The following is a 19620-nucleotide window of genomic DNA, read 5'->3' on the forward strand; positions in this document are numbered from 1 at the left end:
CCAAGGGCCGCCGGGTCTCCGCTGAGGGACGCGGTGACCGTCGTCTTCAGCGGCGCTTGCTTTTGTTCGGAGCGCGGATGGCCGCACCCCCGGGCGTCCCCCGGCCCGCCCTTCCGCGGGGTGTTGCTGGGCTGCGCGTGGGGGGGCGTCTCCGGAGCGCGCAGCTCCTCCCCAGCCGCTCCCCTCGGCGTTTGTGCCTTTCTGTCCCCCCACACCCACCCCGGGTTTTCTCCGTGTCCCGGTCTTCCTGGAGCTGGACGCCCCGCGAGGTGCGCGCTCCTGACAGGTGTTCGCAGGGGCTGGTTCTGAGCGTGTTCGCTCCCGTAACCCGGGGAGACCCTGAAGCATCGGGAGGCGTTTCTTTCCACCAGTCTCTCGTGGACCGAGCCTCGCGGCCCTCAGTCTTTCTCCTGGTCACTTGTGGTCTCGTGTGGACATCAGGGGTCCAGATGACTAGTGGGTACAAGGGAATCGTTTCAAAACTCAGACAAGATCATAAAGATGTTAACATTATTATTTTTTTTTGGAATGGCTACATTGTCTTCTAGTTTTTCCTATTCTTATTGGCAGAATTCTAGTATTGTTTCCCTTGTAGATAACCCTGCCCTCAAGCCAGTGTATACCAAACGCGTGTTTTTGTGTCCAAGAAAGTATAGCTCTAAGAACGAAACAGCAAACTCCCCTAAAGAAACCATCAAACTCGGTAAAACCATGTATTTAAATCTGAGATTCTACTTTTCAGTCCTGCAACATGATTTCTGAGGTGTTTTGGTAACTGGTTTGCGATATGGTCCTGGAGTAACGGGGGATAGTATAACTCTGGGGTTTATTGCCTTTTTTTTTTTTTTGAGAAGAATTTTGCAGTCTGCTCAATGTGATCGTCATGAGCAGCGAGCACACTTTGCAGAACGTTGAGTTTTGGTCCTAACCGACAACTCTCCATTCTGCCAATCTGATTAAAAACATGATTCTGTGAGATTAGCTGCATAGTTTGAATGATTTTAGTTTACTATTTAAATTACATGCTTTGGATTAAAAACAACGTAGAAACCATCCTGCATGTTAAGGAAAAAAAAAGAAAAAACATGCAAGAGTGCTAACTGTGGTTAGGAGTTAATAAGATGGAATTCTCTCGCAGTGCTGGAGGAGCCTTTGGTTAGCCAGGCCTTCTCCTTGAATTACAACAGAGACATTTTCTGATTGCTTTAGGATGACTGGCTCCACTGCCATTTGGCCTTTCGTGAGTGGCATTTTATTTCAAAGGTTCTAAAATGCAACTTCCGATTTTATGAGTGACAGAGGAGAATATTAGGAGTCACATTATGTAGTAGCCTCCTTTATGAACATGGTCCGGCACATTGATGCCTTAGCTTGGTTATTGTGATCATCTAATTTTAAAAGCTTTAAAATGATGGAACATTTCAGACATATTCATATGGTTACATGGATGGAACAAGACAGTAACCCCCATGTCTATCACTCAGCTTTTTCTTTAATTTTTATTGGAGTATAGTTGACTTACAATGGTTGGTTTTAGGTGCATAGCAAAGTGAATCAGTTACACATATACATACATACCTCTTTTTTAGATTCCTCACTCAGCTTTATGAGCTGAAATGTGAATAGATTCATAGAATGTTGGAAAGAGATTGGTTGGGTTTGAATGGATTAATTAGGTGGTGAATTCTTCTCAAAGAAGAGGTCTTGTATGGTGCCAACATACATGGCATCAAATAAACTATTTTAGTTTACTTATAAACTAAATAAATTTATATTTACACAAAATAAATTTATATTGACTAAATATCTCAGGTCTTTCCTAGCCCTGTGTTTTTTCCCTTTAGAAATCCATTTGTCTATAATAAAACATCCCTAGGGAGGGGCATAACTTCTCCAAAAGGAAAGTGTCATTTCAAGGCTTTGGTGCATAATTTGTTCTTTAGGACAATACCACATTATGAAAATGTTGAAACTCTTCACATAGTGATTTGAAACACTTCAAATTGTGATTCTACTTCTGAGGATTTATCTACGAAGTTAATCCTAATTGTGGAAAAAGCTTTAGAGGGATGAGCCAGCAGAGCCCTGAGGTCTCTTAGGGCAGTCACACTGCTCTATATGATAGTGTCATGGTGGATATATGTCATGAGACATTTGTTCAAACCCCCACAACACCAAGAGTGACCCTTGGTGTAAACTGTGGACTTTGAATGATGACGTGTCCATGGAGGTTCATTGTTTGGAACAAATATACCATCTGATGAGGGATGTTGGTGGTGGGGGGACTGTCTGGGGGCAGGGTATATGAGAAGCCTCTGTACCTTCTGTTCAATTTTGCTATGAACCTAAAACTATGCTATACAGAAACGTCTGTTAAAAAAAAAAGGTCTTTAGTGTCCAAAGATTTTCACCACGGTGTTATTTATTGAAGTGAGAACTTGAAAGCAAGCCATTTATCTGGCCAAATAGGATGGTTAGTCCATCCATAGATAGAATGCAGCTGTTTCACTGGATGGGCTGCAACTAAAAGATGTTTAGGAAAAGCTCATAATGTGAAAACAGGCCCATGTGCTGTTAAAAGATGAGACACAAAAATTTATATATAATATTATTCGGTGGAGAACAAATATGGAGTAAAATCTGTGAGTGGAGAAATCTCAAAAGGAAATCAATCAGTAACATACTAAAGTGCTTGTCTTTGGATGTTCTGTGTTCTTTTTTTCTTTCCTGTTTTTTTAAAAAATTTCTATAATGCATATGGCATTACTTTAATGGTGAACATAGTTCAATAATCATTTTTTCAGTTTTTAAAATATACTCTGGGGAAAAATTTTAAAATACTGATATTGTAAGAAAATAATATGGATTTAATTAAAGAACAAATAGAGCCGAAGTTTTCTAAAGCCATACAAACAGGCAAACAACCCTGAGTGTTTACTGGCTATGTCAGGATAGATGATTTTGGTTTCATATTTTGAGTCAGTGGTTCATCACTCATAGTCCATTACAAAAAAAAAAGCATAGAAGAAAATATTAAAATGTTTGGTTTTTTAAAGTATAAAAATAAGAAACGTTAAGCTGTAAAAAGAGTTATTTAAGGAATAAGTCGAGGCATATACTTTCCTGGTTTCTGACTGTCAGATGGTCCCTTGTCAGATGCCTGCAGAAATGGAGGGTTTCTCATTCTTTCCTGAGCTTGCAGGATGTGGGACATGGCACAGTATGCGATGCCTTGTCAGGAACATTTATGGATATTATCATCCAGCAGAAGCAGACAGCAAAAAAATATCAGAGCTGACCCTTCTCTGGATTGGAACATTAGGTCAGTACAGAATAAACTAACCAAACATCAATAATCTAATGAGCTTCAGTAACAAGTTGGCCCTAAAATTGAAAATTATGAAGATAAACATTTGAAATATGGCTTTAGTTTGACCCCTGTAATAATGTTTCTTGCTTAAGTAGTGTGCCACCATTGATAAAATGGTAGTGTTGTGTACTTGCTGTTTAGTCCCTAAGTCGTATCTGACTCTTGCGACCCCATAGACTGTAGTCTACCCAGCTTCTCTGTCCATGGGATTTCCCAGGCAAAAACACTGGAGTGGGTTGCCATTTCCTTCTCCTGGGGATCTTCCTAGCCCAGGGATGGAATCTGCATCTCCTGCATTGGCAGGTGGATTCTTTACCACTGAGCCACCATGGAAGCCCAGAGTGTACAGTTGACTCTGCTGCTGCTGCTGCTAAGTCGCTTCAGTCGTGTCCGACTCTGTGTGACCCCATAGATGGCAGCCCACCAAGCTCCCCTGTCCCTGGGATTCTCCAGGCAAGAACACTGGAGTGGGTTGCCATTTCCTTCTCCAATGCATGAAAGTGAAAAATGAAAGTGAAGTCACTCAGTCATGTCTGATTCTTCGCGATCCCATGGACTGCAGCCTACCAGGCTCCTCCATCCATGGGGTTTTCCAGGCAAGAGTACTGGAGTGGGTTGCCATTGCCTTCTCCAACAGTTGACTCTAAATACACGCAAATATTTGAAATAGAAATCTGTGTTCAGAGAATTTTCTTTTTTATGGGTGGGGTGCATCATTCAAAAAGATTTGGAGGTCATTGGCTTATAATGCAACATTAGTAATAAACTGGGAAATAATAGAATTTTTCTGACTTGAAGCTTAACTTTTAAGATGTATTTTTTATGTATATTTCTCTTTTCTGCAGTTAGTAGAGAAATCATTTATTTTGTATGACATAAATGTTTTTGCATTCTGTATTGTGTTACCCAGTTTGCTGATTTTCAAGAAAAGCAAGTATTTCCTTTCTCAGAACTAACATTGCTAAGCTGGATTCTCTGGGAGGAAAGCTCTGTTGTTACAGATGGGCAGACTCATAGAAAATTTCAGGTGTCTCACTCATGGTAACACAAATGAACATGAGGCCTGAAAATCATGTGTCACGGTTGTTCACAACTCATTCATTCCAGATGTCAAATCAGAATGGGCAGCTATGATCATAATACTGAGTTAATGTAAGCTCTTATATGTTTCAGTACCTGTGGCCTTTGCCAAAGAAGTTACAAGTACAGCGTTTAAGCTTTCCTGTGGATACTCATACGTGCTTCATGGCACCTGCCTGGTTCTGAGTCTCTTTTCCCTTTTGTTGCCTTCCCAGTTGGAGGAGAACAGATAAGCGCCATTGGACGGGGCATCTGCGTGTTGCTGGGTATTTCCTTGGAAGATACACAGAAGGAACTGGAGCACATGTAAGAGGCATCTTATCTTACATTCCACATCACTGCTGTTCTGGTGGGATATGTGCTGGTTGTCCAGCTAGCTGGCTAGTTCTTTATATAATATATACACACAGACATATATATGTATGTATATATAGGCACTGCCCTGGTGGTCCAGTGGCTGAGACTCCATGCTGTCCATGCAAGAGGCCCCAGGTTCAATCCCTGGTCAGGGAACTAGATCTCACATGCTACAACTGAAGATCTTGCATATGCCAAAAAGAAGATTGAAGATCCTATGTGCTGCTACTAAGACCCAGTGCAGCCAAATAAATAAATATATAACAAAACTTAAAAAAAAGATACATATATGTATATACACACACACACACGGAACTTCCGTAGTGTCTTGCTCCTGTAAAGTGAGCCTCTGTCACTTTCATCTGTGTGCCTTTCGGTGCATTGTGGCCACCTCTGTGTCACGGACGAGGAGGGCAGGGAAGAGCCGTCACCTGGCGGGTGACGTCAGTGGCGGGCTGGAGCACAGCTCAGCCTCTGTCCCTGTGTGCTCTTGCAGCCTCGAGCCATTCTCCTAATGCAAACACTGAGCCTCTTTTCACATGAATAGTTTATGTTTCCAGTTTGAGCTGCACTGTCTGGGCCCTGTTACACATGTCAGAAATGCTCAGTTGTTCACTGGACACATGAGGATCTGCAGGTCAGTGAGGTTACGTTACCTGCTGACGGTTGCACACATGTATGTAGCACAAAGCCTGACTCCAGACTAGAACCTGGGCTGCCTGACCTGGAAGCCGGTGCTCTCTCTTCTAAGGTGGGAGCTTTGTCACTGTTATTGCCTGACTGGCCTGTCCTCACGTTTCCTCTCCCCAGCACTACCTGGCACACTTTCTTCCAAAGCTTGGATCTGTTTTCTCTCTGCCCTTTGGTGCCCAGAGCAAAAGTGCAGCAGCGCCCAGTAGTCCCTTTTGTGTTAGGTTGAAAACCAGACTTGGAACCGAATTCCTGCTAAGGTGTTACTGTCTGGCAAGGACCATTCAGTACCACTTCACGAATGTCGGTGTTTTCATAGCTGTCCCTCAGATACACAGGAGGCTGGGGGTGGTGTAGGGGTTAAAAGCTGGGGCCTGGGTCTGAATCTTTCTGTGGCTCTGACAAAATGGAGAGCTAGTATGTAACTTGGTGGTTCAGAGAGAGGACTCAACAGAAGGTGGACCTCAGCCATGGAAAAGGGGCCATGGACATGTCCCCTGCAGAAGGCGCCTACAAAACTGGTGGCGAGCGAGTATTTGTAGAGGCTCTGAACGTGTCTTTGGCATCATCCACACAGGTGGGTTCAGGGGGTGGAATTGCAGCTTGCATGGAAATAGTTGTTATTTGTCTCAAGTCTGACCTTATAAATGTTAGCCAGTCCTCTTCCTTGCTGAGGTGGATGTCCTTTGTCATCCCCACATACAGGGAAAGCCCCTCTGGCTATAAGGAGCCTGTGACATGGTTGTCAAAATGTCTCTCCCCAGATCTTCCTGCATTTCTGCACTGACCATGAGTTTTCTCCAGGGTGTTTGCCGAATTGTTAAAAAGGGTCATCATTTACCCCTGTGTAAAGATTGAATTCTCTAGAAAATAGAACTGAGCTCATGTTTTGATATAGCCCCAGCTTGAAGGAGCAGATAGTGAAGAAGGGTTCGTCATCTCAGCTCAAGTTCCCACTGGAAGCTCTGTGAATTAGAGGGGCTGATAAAAGAAAGGACTGTTATTATCCCATTCGGAGAAGGCAGTGGCACCCCACTCCAGTACTCTTGCCTGGAAAATCCCATGGACTGCGGAGCCTGGAAGGCTCCGCAGTCCATGGGGTCGCTGAAGGTTGGACACGACTGAGCGACTTCACTTTCACTTTTCACTTAAATGCACTGGAGAAGGAAATGGCAACCCACTCCAGTGTTCTTGCCTGGAGAATTCCAGGGATGGGGGAGCCTGGTGGGCTGCCATCTATGGGGTTGCACAGAGTCAGACACAACTGAAGCAACTTAGCAGCAGCAGCAGCAGCAACAGCAGCAGCATTATCCCATTACTGAAGGGCTCAGACGGTAAAGAGTTTGCCCACAATGCGGGAGGCCCAGGTTCGATTCTTGGGTGGGGAAGAACCCCTGGAGAAGGAAATGGCAACCCATTCAGTATTCTTGTCTGGGAAATCCCATGGACAGAGGAGCCTGGCGGGCTATAGTCAATGGGGTCCAGAAGAGTCTGACACAACTTAGTGACCAGCACTCTCACTTTTTACTGATGAGGCGCAGGGAGGAAAGGAACTTGCCCGAGGTCATCCGTCATGTAGGCGATGGAGCCAGCACAGTGTTCCCCGTCTGCAGAGCACTGGTGACATTTTAGGGGCATGGGTGTGTCTGGGTCTTGCGGGTCTCTAGGTGGCTCTCACCCGGGTTTTCCCCCAGGGTCCGGAAGATCTTAAACCTGCGTGTATTTGAGGATGAAAGTGGGAAACACTGGTCGAAGAGCGTGATGGACAAGCAGTACGAGGTGCTGTGCGTCAGCCAGTTCACCCTGCAGTGTGTCCTCAAGGGGAACAAGCCCGACTTCCACCTGGCCATGCCTGCAGAGCAGGCCGAGTCCTTCTACAAGGGCTTCCTGGAGCAGCTGCGCAAGGCCTACAGGCCGGAGCTCGTCAAAGGTAGGTGGGGTCCCCCAGGGGATAGGGGGGCAGTGTCCCCAGGACATTTTCCAGCAGAGGACCAACAGTCTGCAGATTTCCTTTCCAGAAAGTTCGCTGTTTATACTTATTACTTTTTTTTTAATTGGGGTATAATTGCTTTATAATGTCGTGTTAAGTTTCTGCTGTACAACAACAGTGAATCAGCTATGTGTATATATATGTGGGCTTCCCAGGTGGTTCAGTGGGCAGAACCTCCTGCCAGTGCAGGAGACGTAAGAGATGCGGGCTCGATTCCTGGGTGGGGAAGATCCTTTGGAGGAGGAAATGGCAACCCACTCCAGTATTCTTGACTAGAGAATCCCACGGACAGAGGAGCCTGGTGGGCTACAGTCCATGGGATTGCACAGTCGGACCTGATTGAAGCGACTTAGCACGCACACATACATATATCCCCTCCCTCTTTGACCTCCCTCCCTCCCTACCCCATCCCACCCATCTAGGTTATCACAGAGCCCTGAGCTGAGTGCCCTTGTGCTATATAATAGTTTATTATTTTGTTAAAACCACATTGGAGCCGCTGCCCCTGCCGCTGCCATGTGTGTCTTCTGAAGGCTGCATGGTACCGTTCACCCTTCTCCGTGCTTCTGTCCACGTTTGAGGCGTGTCGCGGCGCAGCAGCGCACAGGATGCAGGGTGCTTTGTTTTGGTTATTCACCCTGCCTGACGAGGAATGCAACTGCCGGCCGAAGAGGGGAGTCGCATGTCCTCTCAAATTTCTAGGAGCCATACTAAAAAAAGGAAAAAGAAACAAGCAAAACTGGTGCGCAGGACATCCCCAGGGTTCTGATTTGACCCCGCAGTCAGTGTAGAGAGTTCCTGATGAGCGTTCTTCTTTCCTGCCTTGTACTGAAGCTTTCTGCTCACTGTGCACCTCGATCCAGGCCCACCCCGTTTCCAGCACTCCGTGGCTGCGTGTGGCTCTCTGCTGGCATGTGAACAGTGTAGACTTAACCGCTGGTTGTGGGAGATGCTATCCAAGCTTCATCGACCAAGAGGGAGCCTAGAAAAGGCCTGAGAAGAGTGGGCCTGGTTTGTAGGAGAACTGTGAATCCAACATTATGAATTTTCTTCTGAGGGCCATTCACCTCTAGTCTGTTTTCATGTTTCAGGGGACGAGTTGCATTTAGACTATCCTAGTGTGCCTTTTGGAGAAGGCAATGTTACCCTACTCCAGTACTCTTGCCTGGAAAATCCCATGGATGGAAGAGCCTGGTGGGCTGCAGTCTGTGGGGTCACTAAGAGTCGGACACGACTGAGCGACTTCACTTTCACTTTTCACTTTGATGCATTGGAGAAGGAAATGGCAACCCACTCCAGTGTTCTTGCCTGGAGAATCCCAGGGACGGGGGAGCCTGGTGGGCTACTGTCTATGGGGTCGCACAGAGTCAGACACGACTGAAGCGACTTAACAGCAGCAGCAGTGTGCCTTTTGCTTCAGCTACTGGGAAAGTGTATTTAGCCTCCTTTGGTGATGAACCTCAGGGTGAGACCGCAGGATGACCACTTCTGTGTCTGATCAACCACAATTGTGTCTGCTGCTGCTGTCAGCCTCCTGTAGACATTTAGCTGTTGTCACCAGTTAATTCTGTAGTTTTTCTTGTTCTTTAACTTTCTCTCTCTGGGTTAAATAAACCCAGGTCCCTTTTTTATTGGGCCTGTTTTCAACCATAAGTGATAAATGTCATGACCTGACTCTGGAGTTCTGTAGCAGAACCCCACCTCAAGGGCTGTCAGCTCCTCAGATCGGTCATGTTCAGAGGAGTTTTGTCCCAGCTCCTCACTGGTATTTCTTTAAATTAAATTTTCCTCTTATGTGAAGTGTCCATTTGCCAAAAGGACAGATGGGTTCTATGTGATCAGGACCCTTTCACCTTAAGTCAAGTCCTGCCCTTTACTTGGGTCCTGGTAGAGAAGGAATACACATCCCTCATCTGGGAACATCCCAGTTTAGAATTCCATGGACAAGTCTGGTTGTGGACGTCCACTGGGGTCCTCTGTCCAACATGGCTTTGCTACAAACAAGGTTCTTCCCCCAATTAGGAGTTCAGTGCTTTGAATAATGATGTTTCTTTGCTGAGCCAGGGATTAACTGCTGCCATCATTGTGTCATCTGCCTGCCGTGTAGAATCATCCCATTTCTGAGTAACCTCAGATGTGTTTGAGACTGCACCAAGTTCCTTAGAAGGATGAGCACCAGGAATATCACAGAAGCACGGGAGAGAGCCCTTTCTGTGGGACATGAGTGATGGTTGTCAGGGAACTTGCGGGTGAAAACAAGGCCACTTTCATGGAAGCCCTTCAACACGAGTGTTCCATGTACCCTTAAGTGCTTTGTGTTCCTAAAAACAGCTCTTACTTTTTGAAAAGATGTGTATTTTGTCCAGGTCATTATGTGAAGTGCCTGAAGCAGTGTACTGTAAACACTATAATTTTATAAAGGATCAGAATTAAGCTCATGGGATATGGTACATCAGATCATTCTGATGAAAAGCCAACATGGATGATGCCAGGGGTTTTAATCAGAATTTATTTTCAGCTCCTTTGGGCTTTCAGAGGCCTTACGGTGATCTCCCGTGCCTTGCTTGCTCTTCTGTAGTGGAACAAAGTGCAGGGAGTATGTTTTACACGCTTACTGTCGTTGGGTTAATTTTGAGATTCTGGCTTTCACCTCCAACGTGGAAAGTCCTCTGTGAGCTGAAGGAACATAAAGTGCTGAATACATTTTCTTTCTTGAAAGATTTTCAGGGTCTCTTCAGTGACTTTAAGACAATGTAGTTTAATTTGAAAATTAGAAAATTTAACCCTGATGCCAAGAAATTAAAAAGAAATGTCCAGTTCTTTTGAGATGTAATTGACCTGTAACGCTCTGTTAGATTTAGTGACTTGACGTATGTATGTACTGTGAAATGACCACAAATTGACATCCATCCCCTCCCAGGTTACATGTCTACATCCCTAAGAGCTGAGTGCCCAAAACACACCAACTTCTTCTAAGTTGCCTAATATCCTTTCCCCATGTAAAATACCCTGCCCTTCTAACCCTCCTGGCTTCATGTGGCATGGTCTCAGGTCCCCAGGGCATCAGGAAACACGATGCTTTGCCCTTCGCTCCTTCACTCTTTGTTCACAAGACGAGTGTGCTGCTCTCATTTCCTGTTACCGCTGTGCCCTGACAGTTTGGATGTGTCCTCCTCCTCCCTGCTTTTGTGCCAGTTGGAAGCTGCCGCCGCCTCTGATTCTGAGAAAGATCTTTCAGAGCCTAGCTCAGGCCTCTCTTTAAGTGCTGTGTTTGGTACCAGTGTTTCATCTTTAACTTTTAGGCATGATTGTGCTGTCATTCTGTTTTAAACTAATGCATCAATGGACTTGTTTACAATGTGATATTTTCTACTAAATCCAGTATTTTCAAGTAAAAACAAACAAAAAATGACTGTCTTCATCACTATTTTGCAGGTCAGGAATCTTGGAAGGGCTTGGGCGGGCTCTTGTCCCAGACCCCGATCAGCCTGAGGGATTTCTTGGCTCAGACGATAAAGAATCGTCCTGCAATGCAGGAGACCTGGGTTCGATCCCTGAGTTGGGAAGATCCCCTGGAGGAGGGCCTGACAACCTACTCCAGTATTCTTGCCTGGAGAATCCCATGGACAGAGGAGCTGGGCGGGCTGCAGTCCATGGGATCACAAAGAGTCGGACATGACTGGGCAACTAACACAGGGACTGCCCTGCCTTCATGGTAGAAACCCGTGGTGGGGTCGACGCTGCCAGGTGGCGGCCACGGTGCTGGCTGGGGCTGGGGATCTGCTTCTGGGATGGCCTCTGTTCATCTTGTTTCTGTGCCCTGCCTCATCTAATTCCCCTGGGCTCCCCATGATGCTTGGCTTCTCTTAGCCCAGCTGTATTGGAGTAGCTGGATTTCTACAATGGTGCCTGGCTTCCCCAACCAGAAGGGGACGCTTCAAGGAGCAGGAAGTGGAAGCGCCAGCCCCACAGACAGGCCTGGAAAGTGGCCTGTGTCATGCCCCACGTGCTGTTGGTTAGGGCAGTTACTCAGCCGCCCGGATTCTGGGGGAAGAGTGGAGACCCGCCTCCAGTGGAAGAAACGTCAGAGTCTGTGACTATCTTTCATCCTCCGCAGTTCACACCTCTGCTGTTCTCAGAGGGTTTTTCTCATCCTCTGCCTTCCCTTCAAATACTTGCTTTGGGGGAGAAACCCAGCGCACAAATCCTCAGTCCTCCCCTCTCTTGCAGAACGAGCCTGAGGCTGAGGGCGCTTTGTGGACACCCCCAACCTGAGTGGGCTTCAGGATGCTGAGTTCTCATGTGGCCCCCTACAACCCCACCCCACCCCCCACCCAGGAGCCTCCATCCTTCAGCTGAATCCTAGAAGTACCGCTTAGCGGGTGTCCTTAACCATTCTCAGAGTTGAGTTCTGAGCATGTGTTGCTTTTATAGTTAGGAAACAAAAATAAATGTGATACCAGAATGGAACAGTTGAAAAGAGGGATCTCCACTCTCCAGCATCTTGTTCCCACTCTTAGCCGTTTTGTGCTCAGTCTAGGAAAGCGCTTACCTGTCAGCTTTGTTCAGCAAATCAGAAGCCTCCATGGGATTAAAAAGAGCTACCTATGTATTCCCTGCAGGTCTGATCCGTGGTGGGTGGCAGAGAGCTAGAGGAATGTGGAAGGTTGTTTAAGGAATGCAGGAGACTTCTGACTGTCCTCCACCCCTCATCCCGACCCATATTCCCTCTGGGCATGTCCCAGCCCTGACAAGTTCATCTTGCAGAAAAGTGCCCAAAGGAGGAAGACCATGTTGAGTCTTTCCTTCATGGTTAGGGTTTAATTTTTTTATGGGTTTGCTTAATTTTCTTCTCTTTTTACTATTAATACTTAAAACATTTTCATCACATGCGTAAACTTTCAGTGGAAGCCTGTGTTACGTACTTTGGCCAGTGCTACGATGCCAGAGGCGTTACTGTTCATGTAAATCTAGGAATTCTCGATGGGGGAATCACATCTTTGTTGAGATCTGAATCTGTAGACCCCGAGTCCATGAAGTTTTTTAAACTGTTCCTGCTTCCCCTGCTGAAAGATTTAAACTTCTCCTTTCATGCTGAGTCGTTTCCTGTCTTTGGATGGTGACAAGGGTGAAAGGAGTTTCTTTCCACCTATACCTGTGACTTATCTTTTTAAAATTGCCTTTAGGGACTTCCCTAGTGGTCTAGTGGCTAAGACTCTGAGCTCCCAATGTAGGGGGCCGGAGTTTGATCCCGGGTCAGGGAACTAGATCTCATGTGCCGCCCCTGAGAGTTCATATGTCACTACTAAAGATCTTGCATGATGCGAGGAAGATCAAAGAGCCTGCGTGCTGTAACTAAGACCTGGTGCAGCCAAATGAATACCTACATACACACATAGATATATATATAAAAAAAAGAGTGACCAGTTTTCCTGCATGCTGATTTGCTGGGCTCTGGGCTGGTGCCCTGCCTGTACTCACGTGCACGTTCCTTGTGGTGGCCGGTCATCCTGAAAGACACCGGGCCACAGAGAGGCAGGGTGTGGCTTCCTGGTGGAGGTCGGCAGGCTTTCAGGCATTGACATCAGGGGCGTGGACATCAGCCTTTCTCGGTACATGGAGCACTGTGGTTTGGGGCTGGTAGGGCCCTTGGACCTTGCGGGGTTGGCCCCAGTGGGGAGTGTTGCTGCTGGAAACATGTGGGACTTATATTTCAGAGCAACCTGATTATATCACCACTGGAGCCCAGATGTAGTTTTGTAGATATGTTCCTGCCTTTTGACATTATTATTTTTTTTTTAATGTTTTTATTTTTCCTAACCATTGTAAGTTTTCTTGGGGGCTTTACTCTGTGAGCTGGACTGGGAAAAAAATATATTACCATTTTAAGACTTCTTGAAACATGTCTTTGGATTTATTGTCTGTACCAGTGGAAAGGCGCACAATAGTTCTGTTCTTAACTGAAGAAAAACAGGCAAAGAAAAGAAATTTCTTGCTACTTAGAATGATAAACGGGGTGAAGCATATGCTGTATATCCTGGCAACAGAAATTCAAGGTCGGAAATAATTCCTTTCCTCCTGAGCCTGCCTTCAGCTTCCCTGAGGAGAGCTGCGGCTGAAAGTTGCTCCTAATTGTAGCCATAATTTTTAGCCTGCAATTAAACACATGATTTCCTTCCCAGCTGATGTCTTTTTAGCTCCTGACAAGGGTAGCACAAAAGCTCTGTGGATCTGAACGGCCACTTTAATCTAAGTGGAGGCCACAGGAAGCCACCGTCATCTGAGCATGACTGGTGCCCAGCGGGAACTAGATCCATGTCGCCTCTAAAAATGGGGAGCAGCTTGGCTTCTCTTAGTTGCCTGCGCCACTGCCCGAGCCTGTTCTGCCGGGACCCTCCATGAGGTCATGGATCATTGGAGGGGCCCCTTGCTGCTGTGGTGGCTCTGGTGTCCGGGGGTCCCAGCACTGAGCCGTTCTGGAGGGGGGAGCCCAAGGGGCTCCTGGGCTGCCCTTCTCCTTGGCCTGTCCCCCAGAGGTGGTCCGTCCTGTGAAAGGTGCTCCATGTGAAGTGAGGGCTCCTCCCCAGGGGACTGTGGGGACCACCGGAGTGAAGAACCAAGCAGGTGTCCCTCCTCCACGTCTTGAGAGCCCATCTTGAGCTGCAGTGCACCGTGACCCCCAGGGATGGGCAGGCAGTCATGGTCCCTCAGACCATGATGCGGAGAGCAGACCCTGACTCTGCACACAGGAGCATTCCCCTGCTCCTCGAACTTGGATCTCAACCTCGGTCCTCTCGCTGGTCTCCGTGTGTTGCAGGAGGGACGCAGAGGCCTCAGAGCTGGCTGGGGCCCTGAATCCCGTGGCCTTTGAAGTCCTGTGCCCTGCGGAGCCTCCTCCAGGGAGCCCCTCTCACTCCTTGTCCATCCTCTAGGGAGGGGCTGGGGACCTCTCGCCCTTCTCTGGCCTTCAGGGTCAGGATTCTCAAGGTCAAACAGTGCTGTGTCATCAGCAGACTGTGCCCATCTGTCCCCCCATGAGACCCCAGGTCATAAACACTGGGCTGTCTGCCCCAAAATGGAATTCCAGAGTTGTGGTGTTGGTTCAACTTGAATTTTACCAAATTCTTTGCCCTCTAAAGTGTTCATACACTTCATGTCCTCATGGCTTCACAGTCCTGTTAACCCATGATTTCCCCAGCCGCCCACTTGCCAGGGCTGCAGGGCGTGCAGGGCCCCTCTGATGTGTGTGGTCTTGTGTCTCCCTTATTCTGGGGCTGGCCGGCCCTGCTCCCAGGTTTCCGATTGAACTGATCGCGGAGAGCCTTAACCTGAGGTCTCCACCTCTCGTGATGGCTGCCATTGCTCTTACAGATGGCAAGTTCGGCGCCTACATGCAAGTTCACATTCAGAACGACGGGCCTGTGACCATAGAACTGGAATCTCCAGCCCCTGGTGCTGCTGCCTCCGACCCGAAGCAGGTAAGCCCAGAATCAGGGGCTGGTCAGTCTCCTGGGAGCCAGGGACACCTTCTGGCTTTGACTTAGTTCCTGGAGCTTGTCTCAATCTGGGGTGGAGACAACTCTTCATTGCAGGAACCTAGGGTTTTGTTTTCCTACATCCGTTCCCAAGAACACACCTATTGTCCTGCATCTCCTCTGTGCTATGGCCTGGCCACCTCCTGACTCAGAATCCGTGGCACTGCCCAGTCCCTCCTCCGAGCAGCTCTTGGGTAGGGCTGTGGCACCCGCTGGCCACTGGGTGGCAGCAGTGGAGCGGCATAGCTCCCCTTGTCCACAGCTCCGGTACCCGAGTGTGGAGTGTATGTGGAGTGGGTTTATCCCAGGTGTGGGTACATGTGCTACCAGAGGTTCTTTCTGAATCCTGTTTCCTAAAGCAATGTCTGACCTGGATTTGCTGCCAACTCTGTCAGCCTTCAGAAAAAATTTAATTCAAACAGAAAAAGGAAATCTGTGCTAGCCCTTGTGTGCTGTGGGCTTCTGGTAGGTGCTTAGTGCTTCTGAAGGCTGTGATTAACGCAACCACTTAGTGACCTTTGAGAGGCATGTGGGCAGGAGGCGTGAGAGCTCAGGAGGTAGTTCCGTCTTCCTCCCCTGCTTCTAGGACGCCATGAAAAGAAGGCTATGGGGGCTGGGGGGAGCATTATATAAACCTGAAGCTCTGTGCCCTGTTCAGAGTCACCATTTCTAAGGGGAACAGAACCTTTCTTTCTCGTTACTGATTTTCATTGGGCAGGTATGCTCGGTATCTGCTAGCCTTAATCCAAGCTGCTGGTTCTCAGCCTCTGACATGCAGCAAAGTAATGGGAGAAATCAATATTCCCACTGCCTGGCTGCACCCAGACCAATGACACAGATTCTTTGGGGTCGGGTCAGAGGAGGTTCTGGTCTGAAGCCACGATTGGAACCACGAGTGTGAGCTGCAGAGGGAGGGACCTGCGCCCTGGCCTGTGCCTTGATGGGGTCTGTTACCTCGAACGTCTAAGGGCTGGCCAGATCACTTGCAGACAAAATACCAGACTCCTTGCTCAAAAAGCAGGAAAAAGTGCCTGTAAAGTTACTACAAAGGTCCAAGTATGGATGTGAGAGTTGGATCATAAAGAAAGCTGAGCACCAAAGAACTGATGCTTTTGAACTGTGGTGTTGGAGAAGACTCTTGAGAGTCCCTTGGACTTCAAGGAGATCCAACCAGTCTATCCTAAAGGAGATCAGTCCTGAATATTCATTGGAAGTGCTGAAGCTGAAACTCCAATACTTTGGCCACCTGATATGAAGAACTGACTCCTTGGAAAAGACCCTGATTCTGGGAAAGATTGAAGGTGGAAGGAGAAGGGGATGACAGAGGGTGAGGTGGTTGGATGGCATCACCAACTCAATGGACATGAGTTTGAATAAGCTCTGGGAGTTGGTTATGGACAAGGAAGCCCGGTGTGCTACAGTCCATGGGGTCGCAAAGAGTTGGACATGACTGAGTGACTGAACTGAACTGAAAGTTACTACAGTGTAAAGCTTTTTACTTTCATCCATAGTCTCTGGACTTACCGTGCTTTTTATTTGCTATTTAATACCATTCTAACCAAAGACAAAGTAAAAACTTATATTATTGACGTGAATTTATCATTTCTCTTTATATTGTCCAAACCATTAAAAAAATATTTTGTCTTTTAGTTGATTTACAAGTATAGTTAATTTCTGGTGTATGGCATAGTGATTCAACTTTACATATATATATTGTTTTCCATTCTCTTTTCCATTATGGTTTGTCATAGGATATTGAGTATAGTTCCTGTGCCATACAGTAGGACCTTGTTGTTTATTCATTCTATATATAATAGTCTGCATCTGCTGACCCCAGACTCCTCCTCCATCCCTCCTCTACTCCCTCCCCCTTGGCAACCACAAGTCTGTTCTCTGTGTCTGTGAGACTGTCTGTTCCGTAGGTAAGTTCATTTGTGCCATATTTTAGATTCCACATATAAGGGATATTATATGGTATTTGTCTTTCTCTCTCTGACCCACTTCACTTAGTATGATAATCTCCAGGTCCATTCATGTTGCTACAGATGACATGATTTCCATTCTTTTTTATGGCTGAGTAATGGACATGGAACAACGGACTGGTTCCAAATAGGAAAAGGAGTACGTCAAGGCTGTATACTGTCACCCTGCTTGTTTAACTTATATGCAGAGTACATCATGATAAACGCTGGGCTGGAAGAAGCACAAGCTGGAATCAAGATTGCCAGGAGAAATATCAATAACCTCAGATATGCAGATGACACCACCCTTATGGCAGAAAGTGAAGAGGAACTCAAAAGCCTCTTGATGAAAGTGAAAGTGGAGAGTGAAAAAGTTGGCTTAAAGCTCAACATTCAGAAAACGAAGATCATGGCATCCGGTCCTATCACTTCATGGGAAATAGATGGGGAAAAGTGGAAACAATGTCAGACTTTATTTTTCTGGGCTCCAAAATCACTGCAGATGGTGACTGCAGCCATGAAATTAAAAGACACTTACTCCCTGGAAGGAAAGTTATGACCAACCTAGATAGCATATTGAAAAACAGAGATGTTACTTTGCCAACAAAGGTCTGTCTAGTCAAGGCTATGGTTTTTCCAGTGGTCATGTATGGATGTGAGAGTTGGACTGTGAAGAAAGCTGAGCGCCGAAGAATTGATGCTTTTGAACTGTGGTGTTGGAGAAGACTCTTGAGAGTCCCTTGGACTGCAAGGAGATCCAACCAGACCATTCTAAAGGAGATCAGCCCTGGGTGTTCTCTGGAAGGAATGATGCTAAAGCTGAAACTCCAGTACTTTGCCCACCTCATGTGAAGAGTTGACTCATTGGAAAAGACTGTGATGGTGGGAGGGATTGGGGGCAGGAGGAAAAGGGGACGACTGAGGATGAGATGGCTGGATGGCATCACCAACTCAATGGACATGAGTTTGAGTGAACTCTGGGAGTTGGTGATGGACAGGGAGGCCTGGCATGCTGCAATTCATGGGGTCTTAGAGTCGGACATGACTGAGAGACTGAACTGAACTGAACTCAATACTCCTTTATATATATATACACACACACACACACACACACACACCAGTTCTTATTTATCCACTTCTCTATCAATGGACATTTAGGTTGCTTCCTGGTCTTGGCTACTGTGAATATTCAGTGCTGCTGTGAGCATTGAGGTGAATGTATCTTTTTAAATTACAGTTTTCTCCAGATGCATGCCCCAGAGTAAGGCTGCTGGATCATGTGATAACTCTCTTTTTCGTTTTCTGAGGAACCTTCACACTATTCTCCATAGTGGCTGTACCAACTTATATTCCCAACAACAATTTAGGAGGATTCCCTATTCTCCACACCCTCTCCAGCATTTATTGTTGGAGATATTTTGAGATGGCCATTCTGATTGGTGTGAGGTGATACCTCACTGGACTTCACATTTCTCTAATAATTAGCAATGCTGAGCATCTTTTCGTGTGTCTGTTGTCTTATGGAGCATACTTGGCCTTCCTAGATGTAAAATGTAATATTACAGTGTTACAGTAATGAAAACAGATGGTCCTGGCTGAGCAAGAGAGAAACCCATCACCGAGGAGATGAGAGGCCTGAAAGGGAGCCTGATTATTGATGAGAAGTTTGGTTTGTAATAAAGATGGTGTTTCAGATCAGGTCAAGAAGTGGATTCTCATCAAAGGTGTTATGAGAACTGGCTGGTTAGTTTTAAAAATTGAACACAGTGGAGATCTGTGAACTTACGTGGAAAACTCCAAAGAATACATGCAATGTGATTCCAGTTATATAAACCTAAGACTGTCGGTTGGTATGTAACTCATTTATCTGTCTCCCACTCTCTGGATCTGCTGTCTCTAATACATTCTGGTACAGAGAAAGTTTATATGTTTTTTAAAAATTGAGGGACTTCTCTGCTGGGCCAGGGATTAAGAATCCATTTTGTGATGCAGGGGACATGGGTTTGATCCCTGGTCGGGGAACCAAGATCCCACATGCCATGGAACAAGTGCATGCTAAGTTGCTTCAGTTGTGTCCAGTTCTTTGAGATCTGTGAACCGTAGTCCTCCAGGCTCCTCTCTCCATGGGTTCTCCAGGCAAGAATACTGGAGTGGGTTGCCATGCCCTCCTCCAGGGGATCTTCCTGACAGGGATTAAACCCACATCTCTTGTGTCTCCTGCCTTGGCACATTCTTCACCACCTGGGAAGATCAGTTTAACTTATAAGGGGCTTCTAATAATGTGAGAGGTAATCAGCTCAATAGCCAAATAGTCTGCTTGTTTACAGGTTGGTCAGACCTGGATTCATAAACTTTTAATGTGCCTTCTCTCTGTGCCTGGTAGCTCTGCTCTTCTTTCTAGATGTTTCTTTTGTTTTTTCTTTAAAGGAAGTGTTGAACTATATATAAAATGAGACACTAATGAGAACCTACTGTATAGCACAGGGTTCTCTACTCAATACTCTATAACGGCCTGGATGGGAAAAGAATCTAAAAAAAGAAAGAGTGGGTATATGTGTATGTATAACTGATTCACTTTGATGTACACTTGAAAGTAATACAACTTGGTAAATCAACTATCAGATTAGATCAGATCAG

The 19620-nt window shown here is 46.4% G+C and overlaps 1 protein-coding gene across 2 annotated transcripts in view; it reads left to right on the top strand.

The window, feature by feature from the left end:
* DTD1 (D-aminoacyl-tRNA deacylase 1) overlaps positions 1-19620 on the top strand; it is a 98972-nt gene that overhangs the window by 281 nt on the left and 79071 nt on the right. For both annotated transcript variants that reach the window (XM_070801046.1, XM_070801045.1), the window contains exons 2-4: positions 4666-4756; positions 7192-7427; positions 14859-14965. In XM_070801046.1, coding sequence (XP_070657147.1) covers positions 4666-4756; positions 7192-7427; positions 14859-14965 — 434 coding nt within the window. The remainder of the gene's footprint in view (positions 1-4665; positions 4757-7191; positions 7428-14858; positions 14966-19620) is intronic.

This window comes from Bos indicus, chromosome 13 (assembly GCF_029378745.1).
Source record: "Bos indicus isolate NIAB-ARS_2022 breed Sahiwal x Tharparkar chromosome 13, NIAB-ARS_B.indTharparkar_mat_pri_1.0, whole genome shotgun sequence".
Taxonomy (NCBI): domain Eukaryota; kingdom Metazoa; phylum Chordata; class Mammalia; order Artiodactyla; family Bovidae; genus Bos; species Bos indicus.